Source organism: Stenella coeruleoalba (assembly GCF_951394435.1).
Source record: "Stenella coeruleoalba genome assembly, chromosome: 5".
Taxonomy (NCBI): Eukaryota; Metazoa; Chordata; class Mammalia; order Artiodactyla; family Delphinidae; genus Stenella; species Stenella coeruleoalba.
In genome coordinates, this window is record NC_137150.1 from 141,740,606 (window position 1) to 141,757,088 (window position 16,483).

Below are 16,483 nucleotides of genomic sequence, written 5' to 3' on the forward strand. Positions count from 1 at the left end.
CCCCCAAGGACCCCCACGCTCTCCCTTCCCCAGCTCTCTCTGCCCCAGCAGCACCGGGCCTGGTCCGCCCCAGGGCCTCTGCACCTGTCACTTCCTCTGGGACAAGGCTGACATCTACCTGGGCTCCGAGCTGGGAGAACAGTGGCGGTGAAGAAAGGCCCCCACCCTCTTGTGTTCCTGGAAACAGCCTCCTGCAAAGAAGTCCCTTCTCCATAGGACTTGGATAAGACTCTCAGGTGATCCCCACGTGTACCAGACGCAGCTCCCAAATCCCCACTGTGTCTCCTGAGTGAGACGCGAACTGTCTGTCTGAGAACCGGGGCAGCCAGTTCCTGCCCGGCTGGTGGCTGGGACCCTCATCACAAAACCCGCCCCCGCTCTCAGGTCAGCCCACCCCACCCACGGCATGGCTGCCCCTCCCTACGAGAGTCCGAGACAGAACGGCGCCGCTCTGCTCCTGCAGTTGCCGGCTTAGAGCACCGCCTTCCCGGCTCGGGTTCTGCCCCCAACATCTGCCCGGACACGCTTCCCTCCACAATCCAGGCCTCAGCTCACAGGCCACGGCCCCCCTTACACCGACTCCGGCGAGGGCTCGCTCACCCTCCAGCAGCCCGCCCTGTCCTGTGTGCTTCCCGACCTCACCTGACGTGGTCAAACACCCCTCCCGCAGGGTGTGAGGGGCCCACCCGCGCCCCCGGCCTGCGAGCCGCGCGCAGGAAGCCGGCACTCACGGAGCTCACACTTCAGGCCGAAGTTCCTCCCAATCTTGTTAATCCTCACCATCGGGGTATCCCCAATCTTCTTCAGGATGTCTGGCAGGATTTTGGGAGACTTCTCCCTAAAACAGAGGAGTCCACGATTACTCAGAAAAACAAAATGGTACCAGCCTTGGCAGGCCCGCACATTCTTTTAAATAAATCAAGAAGTAAAGCCAAGAATTGCCTTTCATGAGGAACTGGGTGGCAAGTACACGAATCCACATTTGCTGAAAGGTCACACACACATGCACGGGCAAGTTCACCTCAAAACCTATGAAAACGAATGCAGTTTAGTGAACAGCTGCACCAACGTTTCCGGGGTTTGAAAACGCACTGTGGTAACAGATGGTATCAGTGGGCAGCTGGGCGAACGTCCCCACGACCTCTCTGTATGATTTTTGCAACTTCATTTGAGTGTTATTTCCAAATAAAAAAGTTAAAACAAACAAACACTGATTTCAAAACATCACGTCCTGGTCCACCTTTTTAGGTTTTTTTTTTTTTTGGCATATGGGATCAAACCCGCGCCCCCTGCATTGGAAGGCGGAGTCATAGCCACTGGACCATCAGGGAAGTCCCGATCTTTTTAGGTTTTTGGTTTTCAATTCATCTCCTCTCTCAGCACCTGCCTCCTGGGATACCTCCCTTCCTTTTCTTCGATGAAAAAACTGGTGGGGACCCCTGGACAGAGACCCCCTCAGACGGTCTGGCCACCGGGCAGTGACAGTGACAGTGACTGCAAAGAGCCCACCCAGGCACCTGGCATCACTCAGAGTGTCTGGCACAGGTGGCAGGAAGCCTGATACTCAGACCAAAGAACAAAGGCCTCTGGCGGGTCATCTCTTGTCCTTGGGGCTAAGGTCAGGCGAATTCCCAGGTGGGCCTCCAGGCCCAGAACGGGATTCGCTTCTCATGGACCAACTGTCCCCCTTCACATTGGAGTGACTGCCCCCCCCTCCCCAGTGGTTCTTCCAGCTGAGCAGCCGGTGACAGGTGACAGGAAGGTGTGGGACAGCTCAGCTGCTGCTCAGCTGTGCACGCTGTGATACCTGCGTTTCCTGAGTGGCCCCCACGATGTTGCCTCCATCCTCATCCTCAGGGACCGACTATTCATCCCGGAATATGCAAAACTGACGTGAGTTCCAAGAAACTCAATGGCTTCCTACACCCTGGATTTCTCAGGTGCCATCCCCACGGCTCTCACGCTTGCGTGAGCCGCGGTCCCCACTGCAGGGACCCGTTAACCATGTAGATTCCTCCCCGCTCCCCGGGAATGCCGCCTTCCGCCCCGGGGCCCACACGGGCAGCAACACGGCCTGGCCAGAGCCCAGCTGCACCCTCCAAGGTGGCACGGACGCCCCGAGCCCCCCCAGAGGCAGGCTTGGCCAAGAGAGGTGCGGAAGTTGGGGTGAGGGGAGAGCCGGGGCGGGGGCAAAGGGCTCCTGACCCCAGACTTGGAGGGATACCAGGCTCTAGGGGCGACCTCGGGGTTGACTTATTAACTAGTTAAAGCCAGGGCAGGAGGGGTAAACACCTGGGAGGGACTGGAGGGCGGCTGAGTCATCCACCCCCAGCAGAGGTTGTAGCGGCCTGAGAACGGGGAGGCCCAGCCCGCCCCTGCGGAGAACTCAGGGCTCCTGACTCAGCACCGGGGGGTGGGGGAGGGTGGGGGGGGCGCAGAAAGTCACCTGGGAAGCTTGCCTGAGGTGATCGGCCGGGCCTGGGGAGGGAATTTAACACCTTATCTCAGCTGCTTTCCCTGAGACAGCCCAGCAGGCTTCTGGGAGCAGAGCCCTACAGCCCCCTGGAATAACCTGAAACCCCCTCGCCTGGCAGGGCGCCTGGCTCTGCTTCCCCTCCGCAGCCGCCCCCCCCCCCGCGCTGCTCCCATTCTGTTCCCCGTTCTAAGCCCACCCTACCTGGGAACCGTCTGGAACCCCTTCCCCAGATACCCACAGGGCTGGCACCTCCTGCCCATCCAGGTACCGGCTCTGAGGTCTCCCCAGGCCACCCGTCTCATCACCCCTGTGCTCTCACCACCGGGATCGCCTAGGCTGCCTCGTCCAGGGACCCGGGTCCAGCGTCCTGACAGCGGGTGAGCCCCAGAACCTCAGGCCCGGGCCCAGCTCCTCATAACCTGAACTGGGACAAGCAGTTTCAGGATGGGACAGCAACCCCGCCAGGGCGTTTTAGGAGGGTCAGGCCACCACGTGAAGTGCAGGTGTGATGCTAGGTTGCAGCCTGGATAGGATGGTGTCCCAGCCACCCCAGGCCCAGTGAGAAGCTCACGGAGCCATTTCACCCCCTGCTTTGTTCTGGAAGCAGGGGCTCATGCCCTATGGCCGGCGGCCAACTTGGCCTCCTGAGCTCCCAGAATCGAGGTATGTTTAACGCTGGGAGCTTCTGGGTTTGTAAATGTTACTTCGGTCCATTGGCCCCAGTGAGGAGAACACCCCTCCCCCTCCCCCTCCCCCTCCCCAGTTCTGAATCGAAAATCAATAATCATAAACGTTGGTACAGCAGTGTGTGAAGGATAAGAACCAAACATCCAAAAGGCATGTTCTTCTGACTCCTTTGTTGTATTTCTGGGAGAGAACACTAAGGAAATAAAGATAATCCTAAGAGTTAGTGAACTCAGTTCGAGTTTCATGATGGCTCAGGGATTTTTGCCTTTTTTGTTTTTTTTTCCTTTCCCACTGATTGATCTGATTGTGCACCTAGAACAGGGCACACATATAGTAGGTGCTGTGACTAAATGAACTGCATTTTCCACTGCAGTTATTCATAATGAGATCATTGCAGACACACGAATACCCAAGAGAGGGCTCAAAGTCGCAGTTTATTCATCCAACAGTCTCAGTCCAACCACAAAGACCCCACTACAGAAAAATATCTCACAGCCTGGAGGTGAGCAGAGAAGGGCAGGCATGATCCTAATTACAAGAGTGTGCAACCGGACGGATCTGGATCAGAAACCTCCCCCCTACCTGTCACTCAGAGTGTGGGACCTGGGCACATCCCTTTATTTATTGAGCATCTGCTCTTGGGAGGCACTGAACTAGGTGCTGCGCTACAGCACAAACGAGCCTTGGCCTCTCTGAGCCTTGGGGGACTCAGCTATAAAATACCTCCCACCCCAGCTCACCATCCATCCAGAGCGACTGCAAGGGACGGGGGTGGTGGGGTGGTGGTTCACACCCCAGGTCCCTGTGGCTACCTGGCTTCAGGTAGCAAACTCTTCCCCCATCTTATGATCATAAAGGGACTCACAGAGCAGTGTGGCGATGTGGAGAGCTGGTGGCAGGCCTGCCCAGCTGCCAGGAGCACCTGCTCGGGGCATCGGGACGGATCCACAGGACCTCCTTGTCTCCCGGAGGCTCCTTTTCCAGGCTTTCTTTCCCCAGGTGTGCCCCTGAGAGGTGGGGGCACCCTGCAGACCTCTCTTCTGCTTGGGGTGTCTCAGAAGGCATGGTGGGATCTGTCAAAGGCAAGGGGAAGAGATGCCATCAGTTCGGGCAGTTTCCAAACACCTGCAGAAGGGCCTGCTTCTCTGTTGCCTGTCCTGGGAATCCTGCGCGCCCGGCCCCCACTGGGCGTGGAGCTCCATTCACTCAAGTAGCTCGGCAGGAAAAGGCATAACTACGCAGGCACCAGCTGCTGTGGACAACAGCTGGACAGCTTCTCAAAGGGTTAAGCATACAACTACCGTGTGACCCGGCAATTCCACCCCTACGCATATAGCCAAAAAAAATGGAAACATACAGTATGTGCCCACCGCATTCATAACGGCACTATTCACAATAGCAAAAACCTGGAAACAAACCAAGTGTCTGTCAGCGGATGAATGTATAAACAGAATGTGGTTTCCCCACACAGTGGAAGAGTATTTGGCCATGAAAAAACAATGAAGTTTTAAAATCTTCTCAACATGTGAGCGCATGCACACACACACAGACACACACACACAGCAACTATGTAGAGGTGATGCGTGTTATTCATCTTGATAGCTTGATTGTGCTGTCTTTTTGTAATGTATACATAAATCAAAACATCACGTTGTACACCTTAAATATATATATGACTTCTATATATCAAAGAGAACTCAATAAAGTTGTTTGAGAAAGACTACATTTAGGGGCTCCCCTGGTGGTCCAGGGGTTAAGACTCCGCGCTCCCAATGCAGGGGGCCCAGGTTCGATACCTGGTCAGGGAACTAGATCCCGCATTCCACAGTGAAGATCCCGCATGCTGCAACTAAGACCCGGAGCAGACAAATAAATAAATATATATATTTTAAAAGACTACATTTATATGACGGAAATAACAAGAGGAAGATGAAGATGTTAATAAATATATTTTTACCCTAAAAAAGAAGGAATGAAACATTCTGCGAAGTCAAATAAGCCAGAAGAATATTGCATGACTCTACCTATGTGAGGTACCTAGAATAGGCAAATCAGAGAGACATGAAGTGGAACAGATTCCCAGGGGCAGGGGGAGGGGAGTCACTGTTTAATGGGTACAGAGTTATGATGAAAAAGTTTGGGGTACAGATAATAGTGCACAACATCGTGAATGTGTGTATTGCTACTGAATTCAGACACTTATGAATAGTTAAACAGTATATTACATGTATTTTATCAATTAAAAATCTCATGGAACCTTAAAATAGATGACAAAAAAAAAAAAAAAGAAAGGAAAGGGAATGGGCACACTCAAAGAGGCTGCAGCCCTGCCCAGCTCCTTCTGGTGACTATGAGCAAACGCCCACCTCTCATCTTCAGAAACCAGGACTGAGCTCAGCCGCTCGGCTGCCGCCCTGTGATTTCCCACACTGAACAGAGGACCGGTCCACGGCGGCGCGGAGCCATCACTCACCAGGCTGATGACCGAACACTCACCACGGCTCCAGCTCCGTAAGGAGCAGTGAAAACGAAATGGAATGAGGTGTCTTGGATGGAATCCCAGAACAGAAAAGGGTATTAGGGGAAACTAAGGAAATCTGAATAAGTAGGGACTTTAGTTAACCATCATGTTCATTCATTGTAAAAATCGTAAGATGGTAATAATAGGGGGAACCGTGAGTGTGAGGGGGGAGGTACGTGAGAACTCTGCTCTCTCCTCAACTTTTCTGTAAACCTAAAGCTCCCCCCACCCCAAGTCTCTGGAGCCCTGTGGGTCTGGAAGGCCCCTGCGAGGAGCTCAAGGTAGGGGATGTGGCTCGGGGTGACCTCTGAGTGCAGCCCTCACCACTCCTCCAGCCCCCAGCCTTGCCCCTCTGCTCCCCAGGACATTTCGGCACGCAGTTTGCTGTGAAAAGCTTCGGTGGCCCAGGCGGAACTGGGCTGAAGGTGCAAAGGGCCCCTCACTTGGAGGTGCACATGGAGGCTCGTGGACCCGCTGGATTTCTCCTCGGGAGCGGCCCCATCTAGGTACCGCCACCATCAGCAAGGGCAGAGGCCGCCCCAGCTGGTTCCCTGTCTCCCAGCGCAGGGCCAGGTGCAGACCAGCGCCCAGCAGGTCGCCCCAGATGCCCAGGCCGGAGCCTGCGCGCCGGGGAAGCGGAGACCCCCACTCTTGGCAATCACATCCGTTTCAAATCCACGAGGCCCGCGGCGCACGGCTTTCCGGGAGAAACCAGCCTCCCAGCCGATCTGCCCCCAAACGTGCCTAGAGCAGAGGTTCCTTCAAGTCTTTGGATCAGCAAGTACTTTTTCAGGCGTTCAGTTCCCCTCGTGAAACCACGGAGGGACGTCCCCGCGTCCTTCTTCCACCTTTCAAAAAGCCCCCGAGGTAAGCGGAACACTGCCTTCGCTCCGCGGTGCGCCCACGGGTAGGTGGTTCTTCCGTCGTGCAGAAGCGCCCCTGTCGTATACCTCTCTCCCCATCAGAGGCCGACAGGCCGGCAGCCCCCTGGCCAGAACACCCCGCAGACCTGCCACGCAGACGCAGGCAGCCCTGCGCCTCCTATGTGGCGACGTGCCTCGCCTGTAGCGACCTCCCGAAAGGTAAGGGGCTGCTGGAACTCAAATCGAGACCGACAGAGCCTCCGTGGAACCCACAGGCACTCGGCGGGACCCTCGCTGGGCGACCCGGGTTCGAACCCGCGGATTCAGTCCAGTGCAGCCCGTCTCAGCTCCCAGCGGGCACAGCTCCCCGCGGGCACAGCGCCCTGCGCGCCGACGCACGTGCGTGCTGGGAAGGCGGGCTCCCCTGGCGCGGTCCTGTTGGCTCCTGCCGCACTCCAAACCCCAAGACCCTCCTGGGGTCACGCCCCCCGCGCCCCCCAGCGCCCTGCACGCGCGCACCAGTCGGCCAAAGGGGGCCAGTTAGGGCCAAGGGTGCGGAAGGTAGTAAACTCCCGTTTCAAAGGGAGACTTTTCAGGCGGGTAATTGAGACGCTACAGAGGATCTGGAGACCGCCCGGTCACCTGGCCTTTGGGGATACCGTTTGGGATAAACACCCCCAGGTAACTCTTGGGAGGCTAAGTTTTGCGCTCCCGCTCCTTCCCCACTACCACTCCCCATTCTCCAGCTCAGCCATCCGCCTAGCCTAGGGCTCGAAGTGGGGGTCTCAGGGTCTCACCCTCCCCCATCCCCTTAGTACGTGCTGGAGGCAGGGCCCTGTTTGCCCTGCGCTCCCTCCCACCGCGGGCAGCACCTCCCGCGCAGCCTACGCAACTACATCAATATTTTACACCCCGCCCCCCCCCGCCCCCTCCACAGAATTGGCAGAAAAGAGCAATTTTCGAGACAACCATTTCCCATCCAAAATGCAGCGAAAAATCAATGATGCCACCATTAGAGCGCATCTTCCGAAAGTCTCAGCTCGACGCCCCCCGGCTCGCGCCCCCTGCCGTCCCCTCCGCAGCCGCAGGAGTTGGAGTGAAGGCCCTGGGCCACGTGGGCGCGGAACCCCCAGCTTCAAGACAGTCTGGACTCGCGATAAGGGGAGGGTCCTGGACGCGGGGGTCGCGTGGCCAGCTCCGCGGCTGGCAGATGTAGATGATGCAACACCGGCCCAGCGGTTGCCGAGGCGGGGACCCCGTCCCAGACCCCGGCCAGATCCCTCCGCCTAGGGGTGGGGCGAGTCACGGTCCGGCAAGTGCTCACCTGGACCGAGACCGGGAAAAAGCGGCGGGCTGGGCGCGTCCGGGAGCGGCGAGCGGTGACCCGGAAAGCGCGACCCCGGGGCTGGGTGGCACCCCGGGGACCGGGCGGCCAGAGTGGAAGGAAGGCGATTGGCCGAGAGGAAGGGGCGGGGGCCGGCTTCCGGCCAATCCCGAGTTGCGGATCGCGCGGCCACCACCTCTCTCGTACCCGCCTCTCGCCACGCCCACCCGCCACGCCCCCTCCCCTCCCCCACTGCCGCACCTTGGGTCAAGACCCCACCCCCATCACCTACTCTCTTTTGACGCAGCCGTGGGCCGTTGGCCTCTGTCCCCTCTTCTCCCCTCACTCCCGGGACCCCAGCACGCTCCGCCTACCCCTACCCTCTCCCCACCTCCCGCCCCGGGACCCCAACCCGAACCCCGCATCCAGGGGTGTGCGAACACTGTACCCAATGTCCCGATTCTGTTTTACTTGGGTAAATCCTTGCTCTGCGGGAGTGTAATAAATAAATATTGATTGATGAGTTAAAAACGTGCGGTCTGGAGAGAAGAAGGACTTGGAAGGCCCTGAGGATGAGCCTCAGCACGCATCCCAACTGCTAGGTCCCCTCACGCTGGCCCGGTCCCGCCACCACCGGACACGGTTCTGTCTGGTCGCGGGACCCCAGGGGGCTGAAAGCTGCGGGCGGACCCAGCGCGCAGACAGTAGGCGCTCTGCACCTGGGCTTCGGATCCACCACGGCGGGTTTGTCCCGACTTATTTCCTGCCCCTCACGGTCCAAGGGCCCAGCATACACAGTGCTTCGCCGGCCGAGCCCCTCTGTCTGCCCAGCCCGGGAGGGAAGCTGAGCGCACGTGGACATGGCCAGAAGCCACAAAGCCGCTGGGAGCCGGGCTGCCGGCAGGCTCTCACGGGCGCCTAAGGCGCCAAAGGCTGACGGCCAGGATGGCCCTGATCGCTGGGAAGGCGACCGCTAATAACAATATTCCAGACTGGGTGCTCTCTCGACTTTTAAAGAGCCTGCCTGCCTCTTGAGGTTCCGAGCTGAATGGAGAATCCCTGACCCTTGAGTTTCTCCTGCACCGTAGTGACTAAGTGAAAGGTGGAGCCGCCAGGCTTGGGCAGACACACAGGATGGAGTTACTTGGCCCAGCACCCAACTGTTTAGTGCGCTGGCCACGTGCCCGCATTGCTCCCAGCGCTGCATGGGAAACAGAGCAGGCTGAGACAAATGGCCTCTGTGCCTGTGGGGTTGCTGTTCTAGGGGAGGGGGCTCAACAGACCTCACTTCATAAAAAAACTTCCACTAATGACACTGATAATAAAGAATGATACAGCGGGGAATGGAGAAAGACAGGAGCGGCAGAGTCCCAGATCAGGTGGTCAGAAGTCTCTGTGGACAGGTGACCCTAGAGCAGAGAGCTTAGGCACCACATCTTGTCCTGGAGAAGGATGTCCCCGGCTGAAGTTAGCCAGTGCAAAGGCCTGGGGCAGGAAGAAAGCAGGGTGTCCGGGGAAGCAGGGAAGGTCACTGTGGCCAGAGCAGAAGCAGGTGCGGTCAGAGGTGGGAGGGGAGGTGGAGTCCAGGCCACGATCTGGACTTTAGCCTCAAAGACCTGGGGCGCTTGGGAGGGTTTCCAGTGGGGAGTTTTAAATTACGCTCCGAATTATGTTATCTTGGCATAATTTCAGACTGCCACAAAAGTGGCGGGAATAGTATAAGAATTCCCAGATACTCAAAGATTCCCAGATGTTAAACTTTTACTAACCCCTGAATCTTTGAGTGTGATCTTACTTGGAAATAGGGTCTTTGAGGATATAATCAACTTAAGATGAGGCCATAGTGAATAAAGAGGGGAGCTCTAAATCCAGTACGACTGGTGTCCTTACAAGAGGGAAATTTGGACACAGACCCACAGAGGGGAGATGGCCATGTGAAGACAGAGGCAGAGACTGAAGTCATCCAGGCACAAGACAAGAACACGCAAGCAACAGGAGCTGGAGAGGCAGGAATGACCCCCGCCAGAGCCTCAGAGGGAGCACGGCCCTGCGGCGCCGTGATTTTGGACTTCTGGCCTCCAGAGCTGTGAGAGACAATGAACTTGTGTTGTTTTAAAGGGCAAGCATAAAAATTTAAAAAAAATTTTTAACGTAATTTTAGAATGTCAGAAAAGTGGTATAGTATATAGTATATATATATACTATATATATATATATATATATATATATATATATATATACACACACACTATAGTATAGTACATACTATAGTGGTATAGTATATAGTAAAATACTATAAAGAATTTCCAGGTGCCCTTCATCCAGATTTTCCAAATGTTAAATTTTTATTATGTTTGCTTTACACTTCTCTCTCTGTGTCTCCCTCTCTTAGATTCTTACATATAAAGTATGTATCTAAGTCTTTGTCATCAATTTATCTACCATCTATCTATCTGTTTTTTCTGAATAGTTGAGAGTAAGTTGGAGATACAATGTCCCTTTACCCCCAACTACTTCAGTGTGTATTTCCCAGAAACAAAGAATTGTTTCCTATAATCATATTTCAACTGTCAAAATCAAGAAGTTAAGCTAAAACTGCTTTGAAAAAATTAAAGACTTTAAAAAACAAAAAGTTAACGTTGATACAAAACTATGATCTAACCAACAGACCTTCCTCAGTTGGCCAATCATTCCCACAGTGTCCTGCATAGCCAGTCCCTGACCACATGCCACATTCAGTGGCTCAGTCTCTTTAGCTATTCTTTGTGTTAAGACAGTGACATTTTTTCTTCCTTCCTTCCTCCCTCCCTTTTTTATTTTGGCTGTGCTGTGTGGCTTGTGGGATCTTAGTTCCCTGACCAGGGATTGAACAGTGAAAGCGTGGAGTCCTAACTACTGGACGGCCAGGGAATCCCCAGGACACTGACATTTTTGAAGTGTACAAGCCAGGGATTTTGTAGAATGTCCTTGGTTTGGTCTGATTCCACCCAGGGGATGCACTCTGGATGGAGACCACAGCAGTGGTGCTAAGTCAGCGTCTGAACTATTGTTTCCTTACTGATTTTCCTGTGTTCCTGCATTCCCTCACTTCCCCAAAGATCATTAATTACTGAGACCAGTTTAAGGGCAAGCACTGTGGCCAAGCTTAGATCACAAAGTGGCTTAGGGGACTTCTTGGGTGGCACAGTGGTTGAGAATCTGCCTGCTAATGCAGGAGACACGGGTTCGATTCCTGGTCCGGGAAGGTTCCACGTGCCATGGAGCAACTAAGCCTGTGCGTCACAACTACTGAGCCTGCACTCTAGAGCCTGCGAGCCACAACTACTGAGCCTGTACGCCACAACTACTGAAGTCCGTGTGCCCTACAGCCTGCGCGCTGCAACTACCGAGCCCGTGTGCCGCAACTACTGAAGCCTGAGCACCTAGAGCCTGCACTCAGCAACAAGAGAAGCCACCACAATGAGAAGCCTGCTCACCGCAATGAAGAGTAGCCCCCGCTCGCCACAACTAGAGAAAGCCCATGCACAGCAATGAAGACCCAATGCAGCCAAAAAATAAATAAATACAATACAATTTTAAAACAAAAGCAAAAACAAACAAACAGAAAAAAACAAAGTGGCTTAGGCCAAAAATGGCTTCTCTTGTGTTGAGAAGGCCATGCCTGGTTCTCTTTCTCCAGGGACCCCCTACCCTATCTGCTTGCACAATGTGTCCTTGTTATGGGCTGAACTGTGACCTCCCCAAGTTCATATGTCAAGTGCCGCCCCCCAACACACACCTAAGAATGTAACTATATTTGTGCATAAAGTCTTTGAAGAGGTGATTAAGTGAAAAAGAGGCCTTTAGGGTAACTAAGACTCCTTGACCAAACCTTGGTCAGGCTCCTCTGAGCCCTCTTCTCCACTAGCATCCCCCCAACACCTTGTCTTGGGCCTGCCTAGGCCACTTTTAGCAGGAATCCTGCTAAGTCAGTTTAGAGAGACTGCCCCACCCCATATCTGATCACCCTTGACATTCGATCAAGGTCCCCCCTCTTTTGATGTAGAAGTCCCTGGCCTGCCTTTAGCAAGAACTCTACAAGGTCTGTCTATCAAGAATCTCCCCGCCTTAGGGCTTCCCTGGTGGCGCAGTGGTTAAGAATCCGCCTGCCAGTGCAGGGGACACAGGTTCGATCCCTGGTCCTGGAAGATCCCACATGCCGTGAAGCAACTAAGCCCGTGTGCCACAACTACTGAGCCTGCGTGCTGCAACTACTGAAGCCGTGTGCCTAGAGCCCATGCTCCGCAACAAGAGAAGCCACTGCAATAAGAAGCCCGCACATGCAATGAAGAGTAGCCCCCGCTAGCTACAACTAGAGAAAGCCCGTGTGCAGCAACGAAGACCCAACGCAGCCAAAAATAAATTAAGAAAAAAAAAAAAAAGGAATCTCCTTGCCTTGATGTCTCCTAGTAGTCTTCCATCCACTGAGCCCTCACTCCGCTCCTTGGCAACAAATCCCCGGCTTCCTCCTTGTACTTGGAGTTGAGCCCCATCTCTCTCTCCTATTGCAACAGTCTCAAATAACGTCTTCTTTACCCTTTTTACAAGTGTCAGAATAATTTTCTTTAACAAGAGTAGGGGCTCGGCTTAAACAACAAACATTTATTTCTCATAGTTCTGGAGACTAGAAGCGCAAGATCAGCCTGGTGAGGGCTCTCTTCCTGGCTTGTAGACGTTGGGGGAAGGAGCAGGGGACAAGCTCACTTGTGTCTCTTCTTATAAGGGCACTAACCCCATCACGAGGGCTCCACCTTCATGACCTCATCACCTCCCAAAGGCCCCACCTCCAAATACTGTCACATTGGGGTTTTTCTGGTTGGGGGACGGGGGCACAAATATTCAGTCCATAGCAGGCTGGAACCCAATCTGACTGGTGTCCTTATAAGACGAGGAAGAGACACCAGGGGTGCACTCACAGAGGGGAGACCACATGAGGACACGGGGAGAAAGCGGTCATCTGCAAACCAAGGAGAGAGAAACCAATCCTGCAACCACCTGATCTTGGACTTCCAGAACTGTGAAAAAATAAACGTCTGTTGTGGAGGAGTTTGCTGTCCCTGCACCCAAGGGCCCTAGGGGCCAGCAAAAGGGCTTGCAGCTCAGGAAGAGGCAGGACATTGAGGCAGATGAGGGACGTGTGAACTCTCCTGCGGAGGTGAGTCTGGGTGGCAGATGGCTGGCTGGCCCCTCCAGTTACAGGGCAGCAGGAGGAAATGGTTCTCATCCACAGGGTGACAGAGCAAACGCAGGAGAAGAGCTAATGGTAGAAGCATGACACAACAATGTAAATCAACTATACGCCAATAAAACTGGAGTCTCTTTCCACCCCCAGTTCCAGGTCCCAGAGACAATTTATTTGGCCATTTTCATTTCATTTTATTTATTTATTTATTTTTGGCTGCGTTGGGTCTTCGTTGCTGCGTGTGGGCTTTCTCCAGTTGTGGCGAGCGGGGCCTACTCTTCGTTGCAGCGCGCAGGCTTCTCATTGCGGTGGCTTCTCTTGCGGAGCACGGGCTCTAGGTGCGTGGGCTTCAGCAGTTGTGGCACACGGGCTCAGCTGTTGTAGCTCGCGGGCTCTAGAGCACAGGCGCACAGGCTTAGTTGCTCCATGGCATGTGGGATCTTCCTGGACCAGGGCACAAACCCAAGTCCCCTGCATTGGTAGGCGGATTCTTAACCACTGCGCCACCAGGGAAGCCCTGGCCATTTTTAAAATGGTATTCATCGCCATAATGTAGACAATATCCAGTATTTCTTTTTCTTGATTTATGAACTTTAGGCCATATCTATTTTAACAATAAAAATAAATGCTTGGGGCTTCCCTGGTGGCGCAGTGGTTGAGAGTCCGCCTGCCGATGCAGGGGACACGGGTTTGTGCCCCGGTCCGGGAGGATCCCACATGACGCGGAGCGGCTGGGCCCGTGAGCCATGGCCGCTGAGCCTGCGCGTCCGGAGCCTGCGTGTCCAGAGCCTGTGCTCCGCAACGGGAGAGGCCACAGCACTGAGAGGCCCGCGTACCGCAAAAAATAAATAAATAAATAAATAAATAAATGCTTGGGCTTCCCTGGTGGCGCAGGGATTATCTCTTTGTTTAAGATAATTCTTTCCCCATTGACTGGTCTTGACACTTGTCAAAAGCAATTGACCATAGATGTTAGGGTTTACTTATGGACCCTCAATTCTAAATATTTTGTTGATCTATACATCAATCCTTATGCCAGTACCACACCATTTTCATTACTGTAACTTTGTACTAACTTTTGAAATCAGGAAGTGCAAGTCTTCCAACTTCATTCTTCTTTTTCAAGATTGCCTTGGCTATTTGGATTTCCTTGCAGTTCCATAAAATTTTAGGACCAGCTTTTCCATTTGCACAAAGAGGCTGTTAGGATTGTGAGAGGGACTGAACTGAATCTGGAGATTGTTTTGGGGGAGTACTGCCATCTTAACAACATTAAACCTTCCAATCTGTGAACAAAGGATAACTTTCCACTTATTTAGTTTTTCTTTCATTTCTTTGCAATTTTTTTGTCATTTTCAGTGTACAAATCTGGCACTTCCTTGATTAAATTTGTTCCTAAGTATTTGATTCTTTTTGACTTGGGGAATAAACTTTCTAGCCCATGAATGAACATGGGAGGTCTATTTATTTATTTATTTAGCGCTACTCTAGTTTTCCCAACAATGTTTTGTCAATTTCAGAGTCTGTTTTGTACTTAGTAACTGCTTTTTGAAAAATTTTATTTATTTATATTTATTTAAAAAAAATTTTATTGGAGTATAGTTGATTTACATTGTTGTGTTTCAGATGTACAGCAAAGTGAATCATATGTCCACTCTTTTTTAGATTCTTTTCCATATAGGCCTGTACTCAGTAACTTCTTATACCACCTGTCAAGTTCTCACCTTGTACAACAAGCCTATTAGGGTTCCTGGTTATTCCTCTGCTTGTCCTTCTCCGTACCACCATGTCCTACCTTCAGCTACGAATAGTGTTACCACTAATAACAACAACTAGCCCTGCTTGGGCACTTACTATGTACGTGCCACTCACTGTTCGAGGAACTTTACCTAACTTTAACTAATGGAATCTTCATAACTACCCTAGGAGGAGAGGTTGGGTGACTTGCCCAAGGTCTGCAGCTAAAGGGGAGCAGAACCAGGATTCGACCCAGGCAGTCGGACGCCTGCATCTCTGCTTTTCTTACCCGTCTTGCAATGGCAATCAACCCAACCCTGGGACATATCAGGTTGGCCCACATGAAACTGCTGATGTCTGACCATTTTTAACCTACAAAAAAAATGGCAATTTCATTTGATTCAACTTGTTAAAAAAGAAATAAAAAGACCTGGGATTTGAAGCAGGTGCCTGAATGTTTGTTCACCAGATGCAGGTGGGGATTGTCTGAGTTTAAGGCTCTGCTGTGTAAGGTTTGAACACGCACGCCAAGGAAGCTCCAGCTGGGAGTGAGCCAAGTTCACCTGGATGAACCTGGCATCTTCTGAGCAAAAGGCCACAGTCTGTCCTGAGATGGGGGCCCCGTTTCGGAGGTGAGAGCTCCTGAGCTCACTCTAACAGTAAGTCCCAAGCGGGGGGGGGGGCATGGTAGGTCCCCCCGAGACCCATACGGTGCCATCCACGTGAGTCATCCGGCCACCAGGAACCCGCCGCCAGGGACGGGTGCAGCTCTTACATCACGGGCAGGGAGCTCTCCTGACGGGCCACGTGGACTTGCCGGGCTGTGTTTTCAGGCCCGTCCTGCTTCCTGGAACAGGTGCAAGGGAAGGCAGCCACCTGGTGGCCTCAGGACTGTTTGGTTGAGAAGCTTCCATTACATAAGATGCCATAGGAGGAAGAGACCTTGAGCTTCAATGTCTTTGAACTTTATGGGGGAAGGTGATTGCGGCTTTGGACTACCCTCTCTTAGGGATTTGATGTGGGAGGAGGGTTACACTTTCTCAATTCCCGAAGTTTCAGATTGCTGGCTTTGTTCTCATTCGGTCTCCTGCACAGGTGCTGGGAAGCCTCTCTGGACAGTGGGACCGAGGCTCAGGGGAGACAGATGCTTCGGGAGTGAAGTTTCAGCCTTGACCTCAGGGCGGCCCTTGAGTTGATTACTGCACGGTTCTCACCTGTTCCAAACTTTCTTGGGATGAAGCCAACCGCCCATCCGTGGAACAGGAGGGGTAGGGGTACTGGGGACATGGCCTGTGCGTGACGGAGGGCAGCCTTGAGGGGTGAGTCCTCCCCAGCCCACTCTGGACCCCACCTGCCTCCTCCCAGGGAGCTGGGAGAGAGCTCTGAGGAATCCTGGGGTGGGAAGTGACGCCCCTTTAGCTCAGTACTGTGTTTCCACAAGGAACCAGCACCCATCACAGTGCTGCCTCCTCCCCTCCCCTCCCATGCCCCCTCCTTCCCAGGAGAGGAGAGTGGTGGTCTGCTCGGCGGAGGCCCTTGACTCGTCCGTTCTCTCCCGACTGCAAGACACTGATCCGTTTAAAAGGTGCGAACCCTGGGGACCAACTCTCCTGTCCCCTCCCCAGGTTGGCATTGGCAGTATCCTGGAGACTGT

General features: G+C 53.4%; 1 protein-coding gene across 2 annotated transcripts in view; it reads right to left on the minus strand.

Moving 5' to 3' along the window:
* The window catches only part of CBS (cystathionine beta-synthase), a 30,620-nt gene extending 22,651 nt beyond the window's left edge, over positions 1–7,969 (minus strand). The window contains exons 1-3 of one of the 2 annotated variants that reach the window (XM_079922789.1): positions 7,872–7,969; positions 4,029–4,236; positions 741–838 (exon numbers count right to left, since the gene is read on the minus strand). In XM_079922789.1, the coding sequence (XP_079778915.1) occupies positions 741–838; positions 4,029–4,228 (298 nt within the window). In that variant the 5' untranslated portion in view covers positions 4,229–4,236; positions 7,872–7,969. Of the gene's footprint in view, positions 1–731; positions 839–4,028; positions 4,237–7,871 lie in introns of both variants that reach the window. The other variant, XM_079922788.1, reaches the window with a different exon arrangement.
* Between the last annotated feature and the right edge of the window lie 8,514 nt (positions 7,970–16,483).